At 40.8% G+C, this 20,126-nt stretch overlaps 1 protein-coding gene across 2 annotated transcripts in view; it reads left to right on the plus strand.

Annotated features, from left to right (window-relative positions):
- The first annotated feature begins 1,250 nt into the window (after positions 1-1,250).
- Positions 1,251-20,126, plus strand: part of cpb2 (carboxypeptidase B2 (plasma)) — a 40,376-nt gene continuing 21,500 nt past the window's right edge. For both annotated transcript variants that reach the window (XM_078559485.1, XM_078559486.1), the window contains exons 1-7: positions 1,251-1,377; positions 1,734-1,809; positions 6,287-6,411; positions 6,869-6,980; positions 16,301-16,402; positions 16,492-16,596; positions 18,246-18,350. In XM_078559485.1, coding sequence (XP_078415611.1) covers positions 1,307-1,377; positions 1,734-1,809; positions 6,287-6,411; positions 6,869-6,980; positions 16,301-16,402; positions 16,492-16,596; positions 18,246-18,350 — 696 coding nt within the window. In that variant the 5' untranslated portion in view covers positions 1,251-1,306. The remainder of the gene's footprint in view (positions 1,378-1,733; positions 1,810-6,286; positions 6,412-6,868; positions 6,981-16,300; positions 16,403-16,491; positions 16,597-18,245; positions 18,351-20,126) is intronic.

The following is a 20,126-nucleotide window of genomic DNA, read 5'->3' on the forward strand; positions in this document are numbered from 1 at the left end:
AATCCAAGGTGATATCTCAGGAAATTGTTAGAAAATTTGGGAGCCAGCTATAAATAGTGAGAGGCTTGGAGGATGTCAGAGAGTTGACTAAGAGCTCACAGGTCAAGACTGTCTTTGCTCTTTTCAAAAGCTGATGGCAATCCATGTCTTTGTAGTGTTTTCTGCTTCATTGCAGATTTTGAGCAGTTACTGTTTTTTTAATGGATTTTATTTCTCTGATTTATGTCCAGCTTCTAAAGTAACCCTGCAAGCAGTAGCCAGACCTTTTGTGTCCAAAGACATCAGGCAACGAACAGCCATAATATTACTTATTACATGGGTTTCCCCAATCCGTGAGGCACAACAATGAATTCTCGGTTGTTATTGGGCCACAAACAAGGAAAGGAGGATGGGAAGGGAGGAACTGCAGGGACGAAATTAATCATTCTATAGGCACCTATTTTCCCTTTCCATCAACTTCATACTCTCTAAGCTCTTTATTACAATTGTGTTGCCCTTAAAATGATGGAAGAGTGAAATAATGTTTCATTGTTGTTAAATGCTGTCTCACTCTCCTTTTCTCCAGCCATAATAATTGCATGTAAAGGTATGCCCATACATCTGCCAGACCTGATCCTGAGATGCTCCAACTTTGGGGAGGGGTGCTGGAGGATGGTATACCCAATCCCAATGGTGTCATATTGTTACAATCAGAAGCAAGTCCAAGACCCTCTACATTTAAAACTAAAGCTACAAAAGTAATTGCTAGCTGTTGTGATCATTGCTCACACTTGTAGCAGCCTCCACATGGCAAAACTCCTCACTTCTGCCAATCCTGTTAACAGTTGCGCCTTTTATTTTGCAACCTAAGTTGAAACCCTGGCACACTGCAAATGTGAACCAGAAGTCCCGGTCTGCCACTCCACTGGCCCTCATCTAAATATATTAAAATCAGCTTTATGGAGTCACAGCGGCAGATTCTAGCAAGGGTCAAGTTGCTTGAGATAATTTAATAGGGATTGCGAGAGATTGTTTTGCGTTGTGAGCTTTAAGCTGCAATAGCAGAACACGTACTGATTGACACCATTACATAAAACAGGAGAAAACAGGGCCCGGTATTGTCACCCTTGTGCCCCTTGCATCAACACCCCCAACTCTGATCTATCTCCAGCTGTTTGTGGCAACAACCTTGTTTGTAAGTTGGATTCCATTCAGTATAAACTTTAACCAGAGTGCAAATACTATGAGTCCTGTGAATCGATAGTCCAGGTCAAGTGACAGAACACATAAAATCTTTCTACATTGTGTATTTCCGGTGCCACCCAAGATGGTATTTTATATTTTAGCTTGTTTGTTGTGTACCTTTGCTGAAGTAACAGTTGCCTCTTCGCCGACAAGGTAAGTAAGGTAACTGGGAATAAAACTTCAGGGTAATTTGCATGTTATTGTTTGTGGTGCTGACAATAATGAAATCTCTCAATCAAACAGTCACACTAGGTTTAATTCCTGCTCGTTGCTCTTTCATGGAGGAAATTAAAACAGCTTGCCTGCATTAATCTGCTTTGGTTTCAGCCATACTCCTTCACTTTCAGCCAACAAACATTGTTTATGTGGATCAAATAAATCTTTGTAGCATTTGATCAATGTTCATCTTTGAATATGGAATGTGTGTGTGAAATCGTCCATTTAGAAATGGCTTGTAAATTATCTTCAGGAGCCATCATTAATGCACCATCATATTGTTTGCTTTTTAGAGACCAGGTTTTGTCTATTAAGCCTCAGTCGGATGAAGAGGTTCAATTTATCAAACAAATATCCAACCAATATAAGGTAAAGGTTAGCTCTTTTTTAGGCATTAGCCTATGTTTTCTTACAGTTCGTTTAATTTTACCTTTTTGTGAACAATTTGCTTTATTTAAAAATTACAGAATCCTTATTCAATTTTCTATAGCATTCCATGTAATGTGTTTGAGCAGCATTCAAACATAGCAATTTAGACCATTTAGTCATCTAATTTCCTTTAACCAAGATGCAGTGTCTTTCCTCCATTGTCCAGCTAGTGGGATTGCCAGTTCCACTCTTACCTATCTGATCGCAGCACAGTACACACAGCAAAATTACATTCTACTATTTGTCCTGGATTACTTCTTCCATTTCTTGATCAGCAATAACATTCTGCTCTTCCACATTCACCAACTGGCCACTAATTATCCCTCAACCAAAATTATTGTTGTCTGTGGGATCTTGCTGTGCTCAAATTGGCTGCCGTGTTTCGTACATTACAACAATTACTACACTTCAGAAGTTATTAATTGGCTAAAAAGCGATCTGGGGGATCCTGAGGTCACAAAAGTCACTAAAGATATGCAAACCTTTTTGTCTTTATATATTCCCTCATCTAAAGCAGTTAAATTGGTGCCAATTTATGTTTTCACACTCCAAACCATTAGATTAGCAGTCACATTCCCATCTAGTTTTTTTGGGTTTCCTGTGATTCCTAGTCACCTGCAATAGCATTTTTCTGCTCTGCATAACATTTTTAACAACTACTTACAGAAGCTGAATTTCCTTTAATTCTATTCATGCTCCAAACAGCTTTGGAAGCAACACACATACCACACATTTAGACCCTTTGCTTTAAACTTACTTATCCTTTTATTCCTTTTCCATTTCCTTTCAACCTCTACGAAATAATTTTATCCCTTGTGTAATCCATATTTAATCCTTCTCCCTTTCAAACTGGTATTCCTGTATCTGCTGTTCGTGTAAAAAATTACATGGTATTACATATTATTTACAGAATAGAAACAGACTATTTGGCCCAACAAGTCCATGTGGGTGCTTATACTCCACATGACCCAGGCTGACACTTCAGTGCAAAGCTATAGGAATGCCATCTTTCAGATGAAACATTAAACCAAGGCCCCATCTGCCCTCTCAGGTGGACACAAAAAAATTGCATAGCAATATTCAAAGTAGAGCAGGAGAGTTCTCCCCAGCTTCCTGAGTAGTATTTATTCCTCAGATTAGCTGGTAATAATCATATTGTGATTTGTAGGAGCTTGCTACGCACAAATTGGCTGTCACATTTCCTATCATACAACACTGACTACACTTCAAAAATACTTCTCTGGCTGTGAAGCGCTTTAGGTTGCCCTCAGATCATGAAAGTTGTGATATAAATCCAAGATCTGTGTTTCTTATTAACAACCCACTATCGACAATAAGAACTATCTGTACTTACATAGTGCCTTTGGCACTTCACAGAAGTATTATGAACAAAATTTAGTATCAAACTACATAAAGAGATGTTTGGGCAGATGACTAAAAGCTTGCTCAAAGATGTAAGCTTTAAGGACCATTTAAAGGAGGACGGAGAAGTAGAAAGATGGAAAGGTTTATAAAGGGAATTCTAAAGTTTGGGCAGCTGAAGGCATGGCTGCCAATGGTGGGGCCATTAAAATTGGAATGCTCAAGATTCCAGAATTAGGGGAGTGTAGATATCTCACAGGGTTGTGCGGCTGGGGGAGAGTACGAGGATAGGGAGGCACAAGATCATGGAGGTATTTGAAAACAAAGGTAAGAATTTTAAAATCGAGATGTTACTTAACCAGGAGCCAATGTAGTTCAGTGAGCACAGAAGTAATGGGTGAAAGGGACTTGGTACAAGTTAGGACAGAGGCAACAGAGTTTTGGATGACCTCAAGTTTATGGAGGGTAGAACATGGGAGACTGGCCTGGAGTGCATTGGAATAGTCAAGTCTAGAGGTAACAAAGGCAGAGGTGAGGGTTTCAGCAGCAGATGAGCTGAGGCAGGGGCAGAGTCGGCCAATATTATGGAGATGGAAATAGGTAGACTTAGTGATGGTGCTAATGTGTGATCAAAAGATCACATCAGGGTTAAATGTGACACCAAGGATCTGGTTCAGCCTCAGACAGTTGCAAAGGTGGGGAATCTTCATATATGGAATGTCATTACTCAGGCTACTATTACACTGGCTCCTTGATTAAATACTACCATTCTATTTGCAATATCAATGCCCATATGCCCTACTTCTTAAGTTCACTTCTGTTTTGATCATTAGTCTCAAGCTCAGTTTTCCTGGCCCATTCTCCATCAAATTTGGAATCCAATGCTTCAGACGTATTGAAGCTTTCTGCCCGAAACTTTCTCTCAAAAGGATATACTTAGCTATACAGGCTATGGCTCCAATATTGAGGCCTCACAGGTGGAATCATACAGCAAAGATGGGGGGCATATGGGCTATCATGTTTGTGCTGGCTCTTTGGAAGAGCTATCCAATTACTCCCACGTGGCTGTTTTTTCCTCATAGTCCTGCAATTTGTTTTCCTTTTCAAGTATATATCCAATTCTCTTTTGAAAGTTAGTCCTGAATCTGATTCCGCCTCCCTCTCAGGCAATACCTTCCAAATCATTACAAGTTGCTGTGGAAAGAAATTTCTCACCCTGTCAACTGGTTCTTTTGCCAATTTTATTAAATCTGTGTCCTGTGGTTACTGAGCCTCCTGCCAGTGGAAACACGTTCTCCTTATTTAATCTATCAAATCCCTTCATAATTTTCAACATCTCTATTAAGTGTCTCCTTAAGCTTTTCTGCTCTAGGAAGAACAACTCCAGCTTCTCCAGTTTCTCCACAAACTGAAGTCCTTCACTCCGGTACCATTCTGGTATATCTTCTCTGCGCCCTCTCCAATGCCTTCCCAGCCTTCCTGAAGTTTGGTGCCTAAGATTAAGTACAATACTCCAGCTGAGCCTGAACCAGTGATTTTTATAAAGGTTTAGCTCAACTTCCTTGCTCACTAATACCAGGATTGGGTGGGCTGTCTTATGAGGAAAGGCTGGACAGGTTAGGCTTGTATCCACTGGAATTTAGAAGAGTAAGGATGACATAATTGAAACCTTTAAAATCCTGAGGGGTCTTGACAGGTTGGATGTGGAAGAATCTCGAACTAGGGGTCACTGTTTAAAAATAAAGGGTCGTTCATTTAAGACAGAGATTAGGAGAAATTTTTTCTCTCAGAGGGTTGAGAGTCTTTGAAACTCTCTTCCTCAAAAGGCAGTGGAAGCAGAGTCTTTGCATATTTTTAAGGCAGAGCTAGATAGATTCTTGATTAACAAGGGGGTGAAAGGTTATCAGGGGTAGGCAAGAATGTGAGGTTGAGGTTACATTCAGATCAGCCATGATCTTTTGAGTGGTGGAGCAGGCTCGAGGGGCTGAGTGGCCTACTCCTGCTCCTAATTCGTATGTTTACGCAGAGGGTAGTGGGTGTCTGGAATTCGCTGCCCAAGTTGATGGTAGAGGTAGAAACTCTAAACTCTTTTAAAAAATACCTGGATTTGCACCTTAAGTGCTGTAAGCTGCAGGGCTATGGGCCGGGAGCAGGAAGGTGGGATTAGAAAGGGCACCTGGGTGTCCTCGGACTGGCATGGACAAGGTGGGCTGAATGGCCTTCTTCTGTGCTGTAACTTTTCTATGGTTCTATGGTTTGTTTGTACTCTATGCCTCTATTTATAAAACCAAGAATCCAGAATGTTCATTTAACATTCTTATCAGTTTGCCCTTCCACCTTCAAAGATATTTTGTACGGTACTTACACAGAACAATGAATGTTATTTCTCATTCAAGTGAAGGATTATAAGTGTGCAGGGTGTAAGTTTCCCTTATGTTTGGGTTCATTCTAATTCTTTGCCTTTCTCTAACCAGCAACATCACATTATTTGTTGAAATATTAATAGGTTCTCGCTGACAGCTGGCATTCATGACCTAATTCTCTTGCCCCAAATGATTGTCCTGAGCAGTAATAGGAGTATTGACAATGCATGAGGGGTCCTAATGTTACATGTGATGCTGTTACACCATCTTCCTCAATCACTTGCGCTGGCCTAACATCGCTTCTGGAATCTTTCTAGCCTCAATCAGCAAGCTGACTGTATTTGCCATAAAACGCACTGTGGCATATCGGATGACTCTACATTACATGTGTTTTGTTGATTGACATTTGTTATGGTTTTAGCTAAGGAGCGTGGGATACCTTTAACTTAGCATTCGACGAGGATTGTGCACGATTCTATACAATTGAGCCTTGGGTGGCCTTCCTGAAAGGAATCATGTTCATCAATGAGAACATCAATGGAATTCTCCCCTGTTCTTAACAGTGCCGGAGATCTGTTCTAACATACAAATTACAGTAAATTTGAGCATAGTTATAAAGTGACTTAAGTAAAGGCTGATTTTGATAATGTTGGACAAAAATGCTAATACCTACCTGATTTCATTATCTGCAGGCTGTTTTCTGGCAACCAAGCTCAATCGATGGTATCAGAATCAACAAAGAAATCCACCTTTACTTCAATGCATCTAATACTGAAGAGGTGAAAACTCAGCTGGCTACAGCAACCATCACATATAGGTATGCCAAACATGTTTTTTTATAATGATGCAGATGTCACAGATAGAATAGAGTACTGAAAATATTGCAAAACTCTTTGGTATTGCAGCCGTTCCTCATGTATGAGTGTAGACAGTAAGTACTGGCAGCCAAGGCTGATTTTTGTACTCACCTAGCATTCACACCTCTTCCAGCAGGAGTCATTGGATAGCGATCGGTAGTGGGAACACTTGATTGTTTTTCCTCTCCCTAACCCCAGGTGCTGAGTTCAAATTGTAACACCCCCACTGCTGCCCCAGCTGGTCTATTTGATTCACATTCACGCTGCAGTTACCAACTGACCCACGAGGGGAGCTCTAACAGCACTTTCTACATTGCTAGCCCCTGAAATTTGATACTTTACTCCTCTGTGTCTTTTGCTAATTTTGTTTGGCTAATTGCTTACTTTCCAGCATTCCAGAATATGTATCATTTTTAGGGTATTGATTGAGGACGTTCAGCAGCTCGTAAAGAAACAAAAACACGCAAATGGGGCTTTACAGCCCAGGGGGTTTTCTATATATTATGAAAGGTATCATCCACTGAAAGAGGTAAGAACTTTTTTAGAAGCTTTTACTTCAAGTTTTTATAAATATGTTAAGAGAAGGAACATAGGAGCAGGAGTAGGCTATTCAGCCCATCAAGTCTGCTCCGCCATTCAACTAGATCATGGCTAATCATCTACCTCTATGCCATTTGCCCGCACTATCCTCATATCCCTTTGTGTCATTAGTATCTAGAAATCTATTGATCTCCGCCTTGAACATACTTAATGACTGAGCCTCCACTGCCCTCTGGGGTAGAGAATTCCAAAGATTCACCACCCTCTGAGTGAAGAAATTCCTCCTCATCTCAGTCTTAAGTGGCTTGCCCCTTATTCTGAGACTGTGTTCCCTGGACCTAGACCACTCCCCCCAGCCACAGGAAACATCCTTTCTGCATCTACCCTGTCTAGCCTCTTAAGAATGTTGTAAGTTTCAATGAGATCACCTCCCATTCTTCTAAACCCTAGAGAATGCAGGCCCAGTCTCCTCAACCTCTTCTCAAAGGACAGTTCCACCACCCCAGGAATTTACCTGGTGAACCTCTGCTATGGCAAGAATATCAAAAAATATGTATGTATGGCAAGCAAATATATAATAAGAGAGCAGTGAAGGGGAATGTGGGCCCATTAAAGGCAGATGCAGGTGATAATATAACTGGCAATATGGGTATTAAATGCTGTATCCATTTTCACAGAAAATAATGGGACTTAAGACAGACAAATCTCCGGGACATGATGATTTATATTCCAGAGTATTAACAGAAATAGATGAGGAAATTGCAGATATTTTAGGTTTAATTCTCCAAAGCTCCTAGAATCAGGAATTGCACCTTTGAATTAGAAAATTGGAAATGTAATTTCATTATTTAGGATGGGAGGAGGAACATGGTTAACTATAAATTTGTCACTTTAAGATCATTTTGGGGAAGCTACTGGAATCTATTATCAGACTGAGCACTTGGACAAGTATGAGCTGATCAATGAGTGCCAGCATGGATTTGTGATGGGTAGATCATGTCTGACTAATCTAGTTGAGTTTTTTTGCAGAGATCATTAGCATGGTGAATAGGAAGGTATCTAATGGATATTGTCAAAATGAACTTTCAGATGGCATTCGATAAGGTTCTACATGAGGGATTATTGAAAGTGCAACAAATTGGAAGTATCCTTGTGAGATGGGTGAATAATTGGTTGGAAGGCAGGGGACAGAGAGTTGGAGTAGAGATAATATTTTCTGAATGGCTAGATGCCTAGATGTTCCTTCACTGTCGCAGGGTCAAAATCCTGGAATTCCCTCCCTAACAGCACTGTGGTTGTACCAACAACACATGGACTGCAGCGGTTCAAGAAGGTGGTTCACCATCACCTCCTCAAGGGCAGTTAGGGATGGGCTATGAAAATGCTGGCCTAGCCAGCAAAGCCCACGTCCCGTGAAAGAATAAAATAAAAATGCAATAAGTGGTGTTTTCCCAGAAATCCATTTTGAGGCCTTGGATGAAGGGATAGAGAGTTGTATTTCCAAATTTGAAGATGACACTGAATTAAGAAACATAGCAATTTGTGTTGATGGAAACAGGAATTTACAAAGGGTCATAGACAAACTAAGTGAGTGGGAAAAACTATGGTACGTGGTGTTCAATGAGTATAGTGTGCGGTAATCTACTTTCGATCCGAGAAGGACAATTGGCCAGTGCGCAGGAACAAAAAGTAATCAAAAATGCTAAAGGAATGTTGGCCATTATTTTAAAGGGGTTGGAATAAACAAGTAAGGAATCACAGAATTTTAACAGCACAGAAGGAGGCCATTCGGCCCATCGTGGCCCATGACCGTCCAAATGAGCATTATGACCTAGTTTTCCCCATACCCCTGCACAGTGTTTCTATTCAAATAATCATTTAATGCCCTCTCGAATGCCTCGATTGAACCTGCCTCCACCACACTTCCAGGCAGTGCATCCCAAACCTGAACCACTCGTTGTGTGAAAAAAAAATTCTCACATTACATTTGCTTCTTTTGCAAATTACTTTAAATCTGTACTCTTTCATTTTTGATCCTTTTACGAGTGAAACAGCTTCTCCTTTTCTATTCTGTCCAGCCCCCTCATGATTTTGAACATCTCTATCAAATCTCCTCTTAGCCTTCTTCTCTTCAAGGAGAACAGTACCAACCTTTCCAATCTATTTTCATAGCTGAAGTTTCTCATCCCTGGAACCATTCTTGTAAACCTCTTCTGCACTCTCTCCAATGTGTTCACATCCTTCCAGAACTGTACACAATGCTCCAGCTGAGGTCTAATGAGCGTCTTATATAAATTCAGCATAACCTCCTTGCTCTCATACTTTATGCCCCTATTAATAAAGCCCATACTATATGCTTTATTAATTGATCTATCCACCTGTCCTGCCACCTTCAATGATCTATGCACATATACAACCAGGTCTTTCTGCTCCTGCACCCCCTTCAAAATTTCACCCCTTACTTTATATTGTCTGTCCATATTTTTCCTACCAAAATGCATCACCTCACACTTCTCCACATTGAACTTCATCTGCCACCTATTTGCCCACTCCACCAACTCGTCTATGTCCTTTTGAAGTTCTACACTGTCCCCCTCACAGCTTACAACACTCCCAAGCTCTGTATCATCTGCAAACTTTGAAATTGCCCTCGGCACACCAAGATCTAGATCATTAATATATATCAGGAAAAGCAAGGGTCCCAATACCAACCCATGGGGAACTCCACCACAAACCTTCCTCTCGCCTGAAAAATATCCATTGACCATTATTCTTTGCTTCCTATTTTTCAGCCAATTTTGTATCCACATTGCTACTGTCCCTTTTATTCCATGAGCAACAACTTTTCTCACAAGTCTTTTGTGTAGCACTGTATCAAATGCCTTTTGAAAGTCCATGTACATCACACCAACAGCATTACTTTCATCAACCTCTTCTGTAACCTCTTCAAAAAACTCCAGCAAATTAGTTAAACACAATTTCATCTTTAGAAATCCATGCTGGGTCTTCCTTACCAACTCACATTTTTCCATGTGACTACTAATTCTACCCCGAATCTTGCTCACCAATGAAGTTAAACTGACTGGTCTGTAATTACTGGGCTTATCCTTAAAACCTTTTTTGAACAAGGGTGTAATGTTTGCAATTCTCTAGTCCTTTGGCACATCCCCGAGTCTAGGGAAGACTGAAAAATTGTGGCCAGTGTCCCTGCAATTTCCATTCTCACTTCCTTCAATATCCTTGGATGCATCTCATCTGGTGCCTTGTCAACTTTAAGTACCGACAGTCTATTCAACACTTCCTCCTTATCAATTTTGAACCCTTCTAGTGACAGAGTTTCCTCGTCTGTCGCCATGGCCTGGGTAGCATCTACCTCTTGGTAATGACGGATGCAAAGTATTCATTTAATACCTCAGCCATGGCTCCTTCGTCCATGTGTAAATTCCCTTTTAGGTCCCTAATCGGCCCTACTCCTCCTTTTACCACCCTTTTACTATTTATATGCCTATAGAGGACTTTGGGATTCCCCTTTATGTTGGCTGCCAGTTTTTTCTCATAATCCCTCTTTGCTTCTCTAATATGCTTTTTCACCTCCCCTCTGAACCTTCTGTATTCCTCTTGGTTCTCAATTGTATTTTCTACCTGACACCTGTCATAAGCACTCTTGTTCTTCTATATCTTAATTTCTATCTCCTTTTTCATCTAGGGAGCTCTGGATTTGTTTTCCTTTCCTCAATTATGCCTCAATTGTAGAGAGCCTTGGTCAGATCCTGTCTGGAGAACTGCCTCCAGTTTTAGGCACCAAATCTCAGGAAAGCTAATTGGTCTTGGATTGAGGCAGCACAGATTCACGAGAATGGATCAGGATTTAAACGGTTCAATTATGAGAATAAGCTGCTTAAAATTGTTTTGTATTCCCTTGAATTTGGACAGTCGATGGGTGGTAATTAAGGTCTTTAAAAGGATAAAGGATAACCAGACACAGGATACCTGAGTATTAACATTTGATAGCTTGTTGTTGACTGTAAACAATTTGATACTTTCTTGTTGAAGATGGTCATTGCCCGGCCAACTCCTCAGACACTGAATCAGTCCTTGTCCATATGCAGCAAGACCTGGACAACATTCAGGCTTGGGGTGATAAGTGGCAAGTAACATTTGCACCACACAAGTGCCAGGCAATGACCATCTCCAAGAAGAAAGTATCAAATAATCTCCCCAGTCAGTCTAACCTCAGAGGTGGGGAAACTATTGGAAGCAATTCTGAGGGACAGAATTAATCTACACTTGGAGAGGCAGGGATTAATCAAGGACAGTCAGCATGGTTTTGTTAAAGGGACATCATGTCTGACCAATTTGATTGAATTTTTCGAAGAGGTGACCAGGTGTGTAGATGAGGGCAATGCATTTGACGTAGTCTACTTGGACTTCAGCAAAGCTTTTGATAAGGTCCCGCATGGGAGATTGATAACGAAGGTAAGAGCCCAAGGGATCAAAGGCAATTTGGCAAATTGAATCCAGAATTGGCTGAGTGGCAGGAAGCAGAGGGTGATGGTCGAGGGGTGCTTTTGTGACTGGATGCCTGTGTCCAGTGGGGTTTCACATGGATCAATGTTGGGTCCCTTGCTGTTTGTGGTATATATAAATGTGGATGTAGGAGGGTTGATCAGTAAATTCGCGGATGACACGAAAATTGGTGGGGTGGTAAATAGTGAGGAGGATAGCCTTAGATTACAGGAGGATATAGACGGGCTGGTCAGATGGGCTCATCAGTAGCAAATGGAATTTAATCCTGATATGTGTGAGGTGATGCACTTGGGCAGGACAAACAAGGCACGGGAATACACTATGAATGGTAGGACCTTGGGAAGTACCGAGGATCAGAGGGACCTTGGTGTGCAGGTCCACCGGTCCCTTAAGGTAGAGGGACAGGTAGATATGGTGGTTAAGAAGGTATTTGGGATATTTGCCTTTATTAGCCAAGGCATAGAATATAAAAGCAGGGAGGTTATGCTGGAATTGTATAAAACGCTAGTTAGGCCACAGCTAGAGTATTGCGTGCAGTTCTGGAATCCGCATTATAGGAAGGATGTGATTGCACTAGAGAGAGTGCAGAGGAGATTTACCAGGAATCTGCCTGGGCTGGAGAGTTTCAGTTATGAGGAGAGATTGGGTAGACTGGGGTTATTTTCCCTGGAGCAGAAGAGATTGAGGGGGGACGTGATTGAGGTGTATAAAATTATGAGGGGCATAGATAGGGTAGACAGGAAGGAACTTTTCCCCTTGGTGGAGGGATCAATAACCAGGGGGCATAGATTTAAGCTAAGGGGCGGGAGGTTTAGAGGGGATGTGAGGAAGAATTTTTTCACCCAGAGTGGTGGGAATCTGGAACTCACTATCTGAAAGGGTGGTAGAGGCAGATATCCTCATAACATTTAAGTAGTATTTGGATGTGCACTTGCGATGCCATGGCATACAAGGCTATGGGCCTAGTGCTGGAAAATGGGATTAGAATAGTTAGATACTTGTTTGACCAGTGCAGACTCGATGGGCCGAAGGGCCTTTTTCTGTGCTGTAAACCTCTATGACTCTATGACTATATTGACAGTCAAAGGCATTACCATTGCTGAACCCCCCACTATCAAAAACCTGGGAGTTGCCATTGACCAGAAACTGAGCTGGTCTAGCCATATAAATACTGTGGCTACAAGAGTATGTCAGAGGCTGGGAATTCTGCGGAGAGTAACTCACCTCTTGGCTCCCCAAAGCCTGTCCACCATCTACAAGACAAGTCAGGAGTGTGATAGAATACTCTCCACTTGCCTGAGGGGTGCAGCTCCAACAACATTCAAGAAGCTTGACACCATCCACGACAAAGCAACCCACTTGATTGGCACCCAATCCACTACCTTCAACATCCACTCCCTCCACCACCAATGTACACTGGCGGCAGTGTGTACCATCTACAAGATACACTTCAGCAACTCACGAAGGCTCCTTCAACAGCACCTTCCAAACCCATGGCCTCCACCACCTAGAAGGACAAGGGTAGCAGATGCATGGGAACACCACCACCTGCAAGTTCCCCTCCAAGCCACTCACCATCCTGACTTGGAAATATATCGCTGTTCCTTCACTGTCGCTGGGTCAAAATCCTGGAACTCCCTCCCTAACAGCACTTGGGTGCACCTACACCACATGGACTGCAGTGGTTCAAGATGGTAGTGGAGGGCAATTAGTGATGGGCAATAAAAATGCTGGCCTAGCCAGCGATGCCTATGTCCCATTAAACAATTAAAAAAAGTGAGTCACTGGTCTATCAATTTTTGATAGCCTCAAGTGAACTGCTAAATATTACAAGATAGGTGAAAATTTACCTTTCAAAATGTAACCAGGACATAATCAATATACTTACATGCCTCTGAAATTCTAAAAAGAGTTTCCAATCATCAATGTGTTCAAACAAACTCATACAATACTTGCATCTTAATCGAACAGTTCGGCTCTTCCTTATCATATATCTTACCCTGGCAATAAAATAAGCTGTGGACTCTTTATAATTGAACCTGGTTTTTGACCTCATATGTATCCTGACGGAAATCAAAAACCCAATACCATTAATATGCATCATGTGTGGCACAAAAGGCAAGATGCAATATAAACAATTGAGTATAAGTTTATTTTGGTATATTTTCAGCTGTGGCAGGGAAATTAATTGGAAGAATTTGGATTTCATTTGTTCACCAAAACTTACGCTGATCCTGACGACAGCGAGTAGCATAAATGGCGAGGTCAATAAAGGTTGTGTCTGAGGCGGAGTCCCAAAGACACTGTGCTTTGCTTTGGGGAGGGGAGGTGTGGCAGTCAGTGGAATGGGTAAGGTGCATGTGTAAAGTTCAAGTTACTAAAGACAACAGTACAGTGGTGTTTTCCTATTTTCTCATATCAGTCTGTCCTTCCCTCTGTAGGGTGTGTTCTTTCAACCTTTTGAGGAGTTTCAACATCATTGGCTGAAGCAGTCATTACAATTCCACTCAATAAAGCATCTTTTGCCCCATTTCAGATTTGTGCAGGGACAAATTTTATACCAAATTGGAGACCAGATGGGGTGAAGCAATGGGTGGGCAATGAGGCAGAGATGGCAATGTGGTTTCAGGAAAACTCTTTCAGATGTCAGCCATGTTACTGTTTCAATTTAGCATCTTAGTTTGGCAAGAAAATTACATCAGGCATTGCCAAGAATAAATAAAATGTGTTGATTAGCAGGCACACAATAACATGAATGCACTTTAACAAGGTAAATTCATCAATCTTACATTCCCAACAGTGAGCTGTCCTTGAACAGAGCACAATTAGAGAGAAGGCTACACAACTGAGAGCATGACGTCAGTGAATTTACCCTAAAATATTCAAAAAATAAATCATCAGAATATAAAGAAACACATTTATTGGTGAAATGTGACAGTTTTAATACCTCTTTAGCCCTTAGTTTATTATAAAATGTCTACTCTTCTTTAATTGTTGAAGGCTAATTACTCACGAGATATTAATGGCTGATACCCTTTCATCTTTAACTCTGTACAGACTGTTGCCAAAAGCTCTTCTGCTGTAATTCTGAAAATGGTATCACCATTTTACAAATGGAATTTCATCACTACTCAGTAAAGTGTTTGATAGAGTCAGGTATACCTGAAATAGAGTGATGGAAAACATCAAAGGGTCAGGCTAGTTAGAGTGGAGCGATGTCTGGCTATGGTAGTGTCGCATTGTCAGGTGCTATTGGATGCTGACACTGACTGTGGAATTGGGCTGCCTAATACAACATATGCCAGGGGTTTGTCTACCTACCGCCAGGACTCATTACTGAATCGGCCATCAAAGGTCAGAACTTGATAGGTGTAGGATTCAGATTCCAACTGATGCTGTAAATTAGTTTTAACTTTAAAACTTGGCTTGGTAATAAGGAGATGATTCAAAGGAGGAAATAGACATGCTGAATACAATTATACTGTGAGTCTTGAGTTCTCTGTAGAAGATACTCAACTAGAATGTTTTATACCAGCGTACATTAAACAGTGCTTCAGGATAAATAGCAGTTGATGGCAGCAGATGGAAGGTGATTCTAAAATAACTGATCCATGTAATACAGATTAAGTGATGCCTTTGGATCTGACAATGGTCATGACCATTTATCTGATATAGGTGGCTGTCCAGGCTAAACATGGATGGTGTGCTGGCTGAGGTTTCTATACACAAATCTTAAGGGTGGCATTGACTTAAAGATAAGATAGATTAGTCTGTATTTGACTAGCAGAGAATATAATTTCCAGCCATTTCCTTGCAGTCAGTTCAACAGTTGAATTCCATATTATTTGGCAACCTTTAAGTTAAAACTCAGTTATCAGCACATTTCAGGCAGTTTCCAGGATATTTCTCCTTCAAATCCTAAAGTCACCATTTGGGAATATTTCTGGGTACTTTATCTACAAAGGCCATCTTTTTAATTCACCTATCTAAAACAATCCTCCAGTCTCCCTATTTTCTCCATCCAGTTGTTTCTTAAGTTATTCTAAGGTTTTCACCTCCATCACTTTATCGGGGAGTCCTTTCCATGTGTTGATCCTTCTTTGTGTGAAGGAAAATATCCTGAGATCTTAAACTTAGCTTTTACCAGTTTCCACCTGTGCCCTCTTGTCCGATCTAAATTCAGCTTTACCACAGTCCTAACTATCTTGCATATCTCTGTAAGAAAACCTCCTTTTCAGGCTGAAGGCCCAAGTCTCTCCAGTCTTTCCTCATTAACTCAGTCACTCCAACACTATGGGTCAGCCTCATGGTTCTCCTCTACACTTCCCTCCAATGCTCAATAGCCCCCTTGCATTTTGGTGCTGACAGCACTTTACAGTTTGATCACAAGTTCCTCTTAGTTACATTCAATGACTAAGATTATGCACAAGTCCTGGAGTGGGGCTTAAATACACAAGCCTTCTAACTCAGAGACAAGAATGCTAACAACTGAGCCAAGCTGACATTATTAGTGCCAAGTTAGGTGGTGTAATCTATTTGTGCCCTGCATTTCAATGATGGTTATGTTCAAACATAGTGATAGTTAACATGCCATTGGAAAAATATAATGTTACTGATGCATAGAGAAGATGAAGATCATGAAGATGAGAAATTGCTGATTCCCTTTGACTTCCAAACAAAGCCTTTTAATGTATAGCATTGCATGAAACCAATTATTTTGGGCCTATATGATATTGCAAATCATATTAATTCTTTGTCTTTACGGCTTGATGTTATTAACAGATTTATTTATGGATGTCACAAATTACAAAGGCATATCCGTCCTTCATTCAAAAAATACTTATTGGGCCATCATCTGAGAAACGTCTAATTTATGTCTTAAAGGTAAAGGTGTTTTCTATTTTATGTGTGCTTTTTTTTCCTCTCTAAAGAATGGCAATGTCCTTGTCCTGTTGTTGCTCTTCTTTCCCCAGATTTTCAATGGTACTGCCACACCGAGAGGCGCATTGTGGATTGACTGTGGTATTCACGCCAGAGAATGGATAGCACCGGCGTTCTGCCAGTGGTTCGTACAATATGTGAGTGTGTCAGAAAGACAGATTATATACAAACATGTGCTGTGATTCCCTTTGCACCCTCCAGCTCCAACCCCCAGTACAGAGAGAGCAATCTACTAAAGTTACCTATACGCTAGGATTGCCCTGACACCACTGGGAATTAGAAATTAATCTTCAGAACACTGTTGTGAGAAAACATGGCAGAAAGCCATTAAATTTGAGTTTTAAAAAAATTTTCTTTGAACACTTTTGTTTACTATTGATAAAAGTAATGAAGCTGGGTAAAAACTGACAGGCGAGAATCAACCAGTCAGATACTGCAGAGTTTCTCCCATTTCAATTTACATGGGAAGGTGGTGCTTTGCAAGTGTGGTGGCCAATGGCGGGATATGGAGACACAGGGCAGTTGGAGGCAGGAAGTCATGTGATAACGCCTTCAGGAACATTTTCCACTAGAGTTGAAAACTCTGCAATTTACATAGCAGAGAATGGAGCCAGTAATACAATGACAGCCACTAGTTGAGCTAAAGCCTGCTCATGTTATTGGTCAAACTCCTGAGGCTTGCTGTGCAGCCAATGAACCCTCCGATGCAAGTGTCAATGGCTCAAGGCTTCTTAAGGTCCTAGAGCTCCCTCCCTAAAGCACTGTGGGTGTACCTACACCACATGGACTGCAGGGGTTCAAGAAGGCGGCTCACCACCACCTTGTCAAGGGCAATTAGGGATGGGCAATAAATGCTGGCCTAGCCAGTGATGCTCACATCCCATGAACAAATAAAAAAAGACAATTTGTTGAAATCATAGCTTTCCCACGATGTGGCTGAAGGGGCAGCCTGCCGTGGGCAGAGAATTGTTGCTGCTGGGCGGCACTTTCTGTAATATAGGGCCCACATTTTATAATAAATACATTTAAGGGCTCACCAGTTGTAGGGTGAGAAACAAAATGTTGGTAATGTTTGAGCAGCAAGCAGTCCTTCACCAGAGATTCAGCACAGATATTTGGGTTTTGTTTTTTTTATCAGTTTTTGATTTATTTTGTAAATTTATATCCTTATATCTGTTGCTCCCTCTTTGCAAGGTACAAACTTCTCAGACCCTGACTGACAGAATTGGTAGGTGACCCATAGAATCATAGAAACTTACCGGACAGGAAGAGTCCATTTGGTCCCTCAGGTCTGTGCTGGCTCTTTGAAAGACTCATTGCTTCTTTTAATGTGACTTCATACTGGTGGCAAGTAAATGTATGAATAGCACAGGGTGAGATGTTCCCCTTCCTGCCTCCTGAAATTCAAACTAGTTAAAAATAAATCCAAAAATGATTTTTTTTTCCACATAAAGGGTTTTGAGAATGTGCAATACCTATCTCAGGAGATCATTGGTGTAAATCAATTGAGGTATTCAGAAAGTAAATAATTACTTGGGAATTAAGGGTGTTATATGGAATTAAAACAAGTTTCTAAGGTTAGTAAATAGGGCAGGACAGATTTAATGAGCTGCATGGTCTGCTCCTGTTTCTACCTGCTTACTTACAGTTCTGTCACAACAAATATTGGGCTTCATTTTTTACACATTATAAATATGTGGAAATTCTAGCCTCAAACACACCCGACTTTAGTTTCATATAGTTAATGGGCTTGTCGATGTGTCACCTTGAATCTGTCGCTTTTTAGCTTATAGACACACGGGACACGATGATCACCAATATGCTGAAATCTTTTGAAATATATATCCTTCCCATCTGGAACGTTGATGGCTATGAGTACACATGGACAACTGTAAGTTTTTTAGTTGGTTCGGGTTAACATTATACTTAATGTGATAACTGCGTTTGAAGAAACTCTGTAGAGAGAAAAAATTTGATTAAATGTAAGTTTTTCTCACAATTGTTCAATCTGAACCCTATTTACATTTCCAATATGGGTGGACAGGGGATGTTTAATGGAGAGTGGAAAGGGGAGTTAGGGAGAAAATAAAGGAGGGATTGTAGGAAATTCCACATCAGAAAGATAGAGTGGAGAAAACAGCAAAGAGTTTAAATAGGTTCAAATCAAAAGTCACAGACTTCCTAATTGTTTTGTTAAATGTATCTCAGGAATACTTATTAGAATAAATAAATCCTGAAAAAAATAATGAATAAAGCTCACATTCTGTTTTAAGGTTGGAATAAGAAGGAATTGTAGTGTGTCCCACCTTGGAAAAGGCACTTGCCTGCCTTTGCCCACTGACTGCACCACTCCAGTCAATCGCAGTACAACAGTGGTGGTGCTGGATGTGGATAAAAAAATCTGCAGCCTTTGAGTTAAAAAAAAGAATGGAAATGCATTTCAGGAAATCATTAACAGGCTACTCTGCATCTTCAAACCTGCTCCAACATTCAGTTAAATCATCACATTTCTGCCTCTCTTCAGTTCCAAAGAAGATTCATATCAGACTCGAAACATCAACTCTGTTTCTCTCGCCACAGATGCTACCAGACCTGCTGAGCTTTTCCAGCACTTTATATTTGAGGTCTCCAGCATCCACAATATTTTGCTTTTATTTCAGTTCAGAAGAATTAAAAAGATCATATAGTTTTTCACAACCTCAGGACATCCCAAAGCGCCTCATAACAAATGAAGTATTTTTGAAGCTTTGTCACTGTTGTAATGCAGGAAATATTGTTGTAATGCAGTTGATCTATACTGGAGCTGATCTGCACCTCAACTCCAATTACCCACCTTAGCTCTATTCCCCATTGTGAAAATGCAAACGTACAGAATTCCCTCCTTACTCCCCTTCCTCAAATGCCAGCAATTCAAGCAAAAAATTCAATTTTAGTATTAGTAGCATCTTTTATTTTACATGTTTCTTTGACCAGCAGTGGAGCTTAATACTGAGCTGAGTGTCAGCCAAGACTTTGTGCAGGATTTGAACTGATTAATTCATGACTCAGAGACAAGAATGTTACCACTGAGCCACAGCTGACAGACAGCAATATTTTAAAAAAGTAAAACCTATGTCTAAAGTAAACACGAAAAATAATTAAAGATGTCTGAAATACTCCACAAATTCTAAATGGCATACTTTCTCCTACTACCAGAAATATGGCACCTTGAGACTTCCAGTGCACTGCCTGAGGTCTAAAATGAATGAGAGAGCCTACTTTTTTCAAATTTTGCCCCAGAATGTAGATGACACCAGAAAGGTTGTATTTCACAGAAACACAGGATTGTTACAGTGCAGGCAGCCATTCAGCCCATCATGTCTGCAGCAGCTCTCTGAATAAGCAATTCAATTAGTGCCATTCTCCTGTCTTCTTCCCATAACCCTGCACATTCTTCCTTTTCAGATAACTGTCTAATTCCCTTCTGAATGCCTTGATTGAACCTGCCTCCACCACACTCCCATGCAGTGCATTAACCACTCGCTGTGTGAAAAAGTTTTTTTCCCATATTGCCTTTGCTTCTTTTACCAATTACTTTAAATCTGTTCCCTCTTATGTTTGATCCTTTCACGGGTGAGAAGTTTCTTCCTATCTATTCTCTCCAGACCCCTCATGATTTTGGATACCT

This window comes from Cetorhinus maximus, chromosome 16 (genome assembly GCF_964194155.1).
Source record: "Cetorhinus maximus chromosome 16, sCetMax3.hap1.1, whole genome shotgun sequence".
In the NCBI taxonomy this organism is placed as follows: Eukaryota; Metazoa; Chordata; class Chondrichthyes; order Lamniformes; family Cetorhinidae; genus Cetorhinus; species Cetorhinus maximus.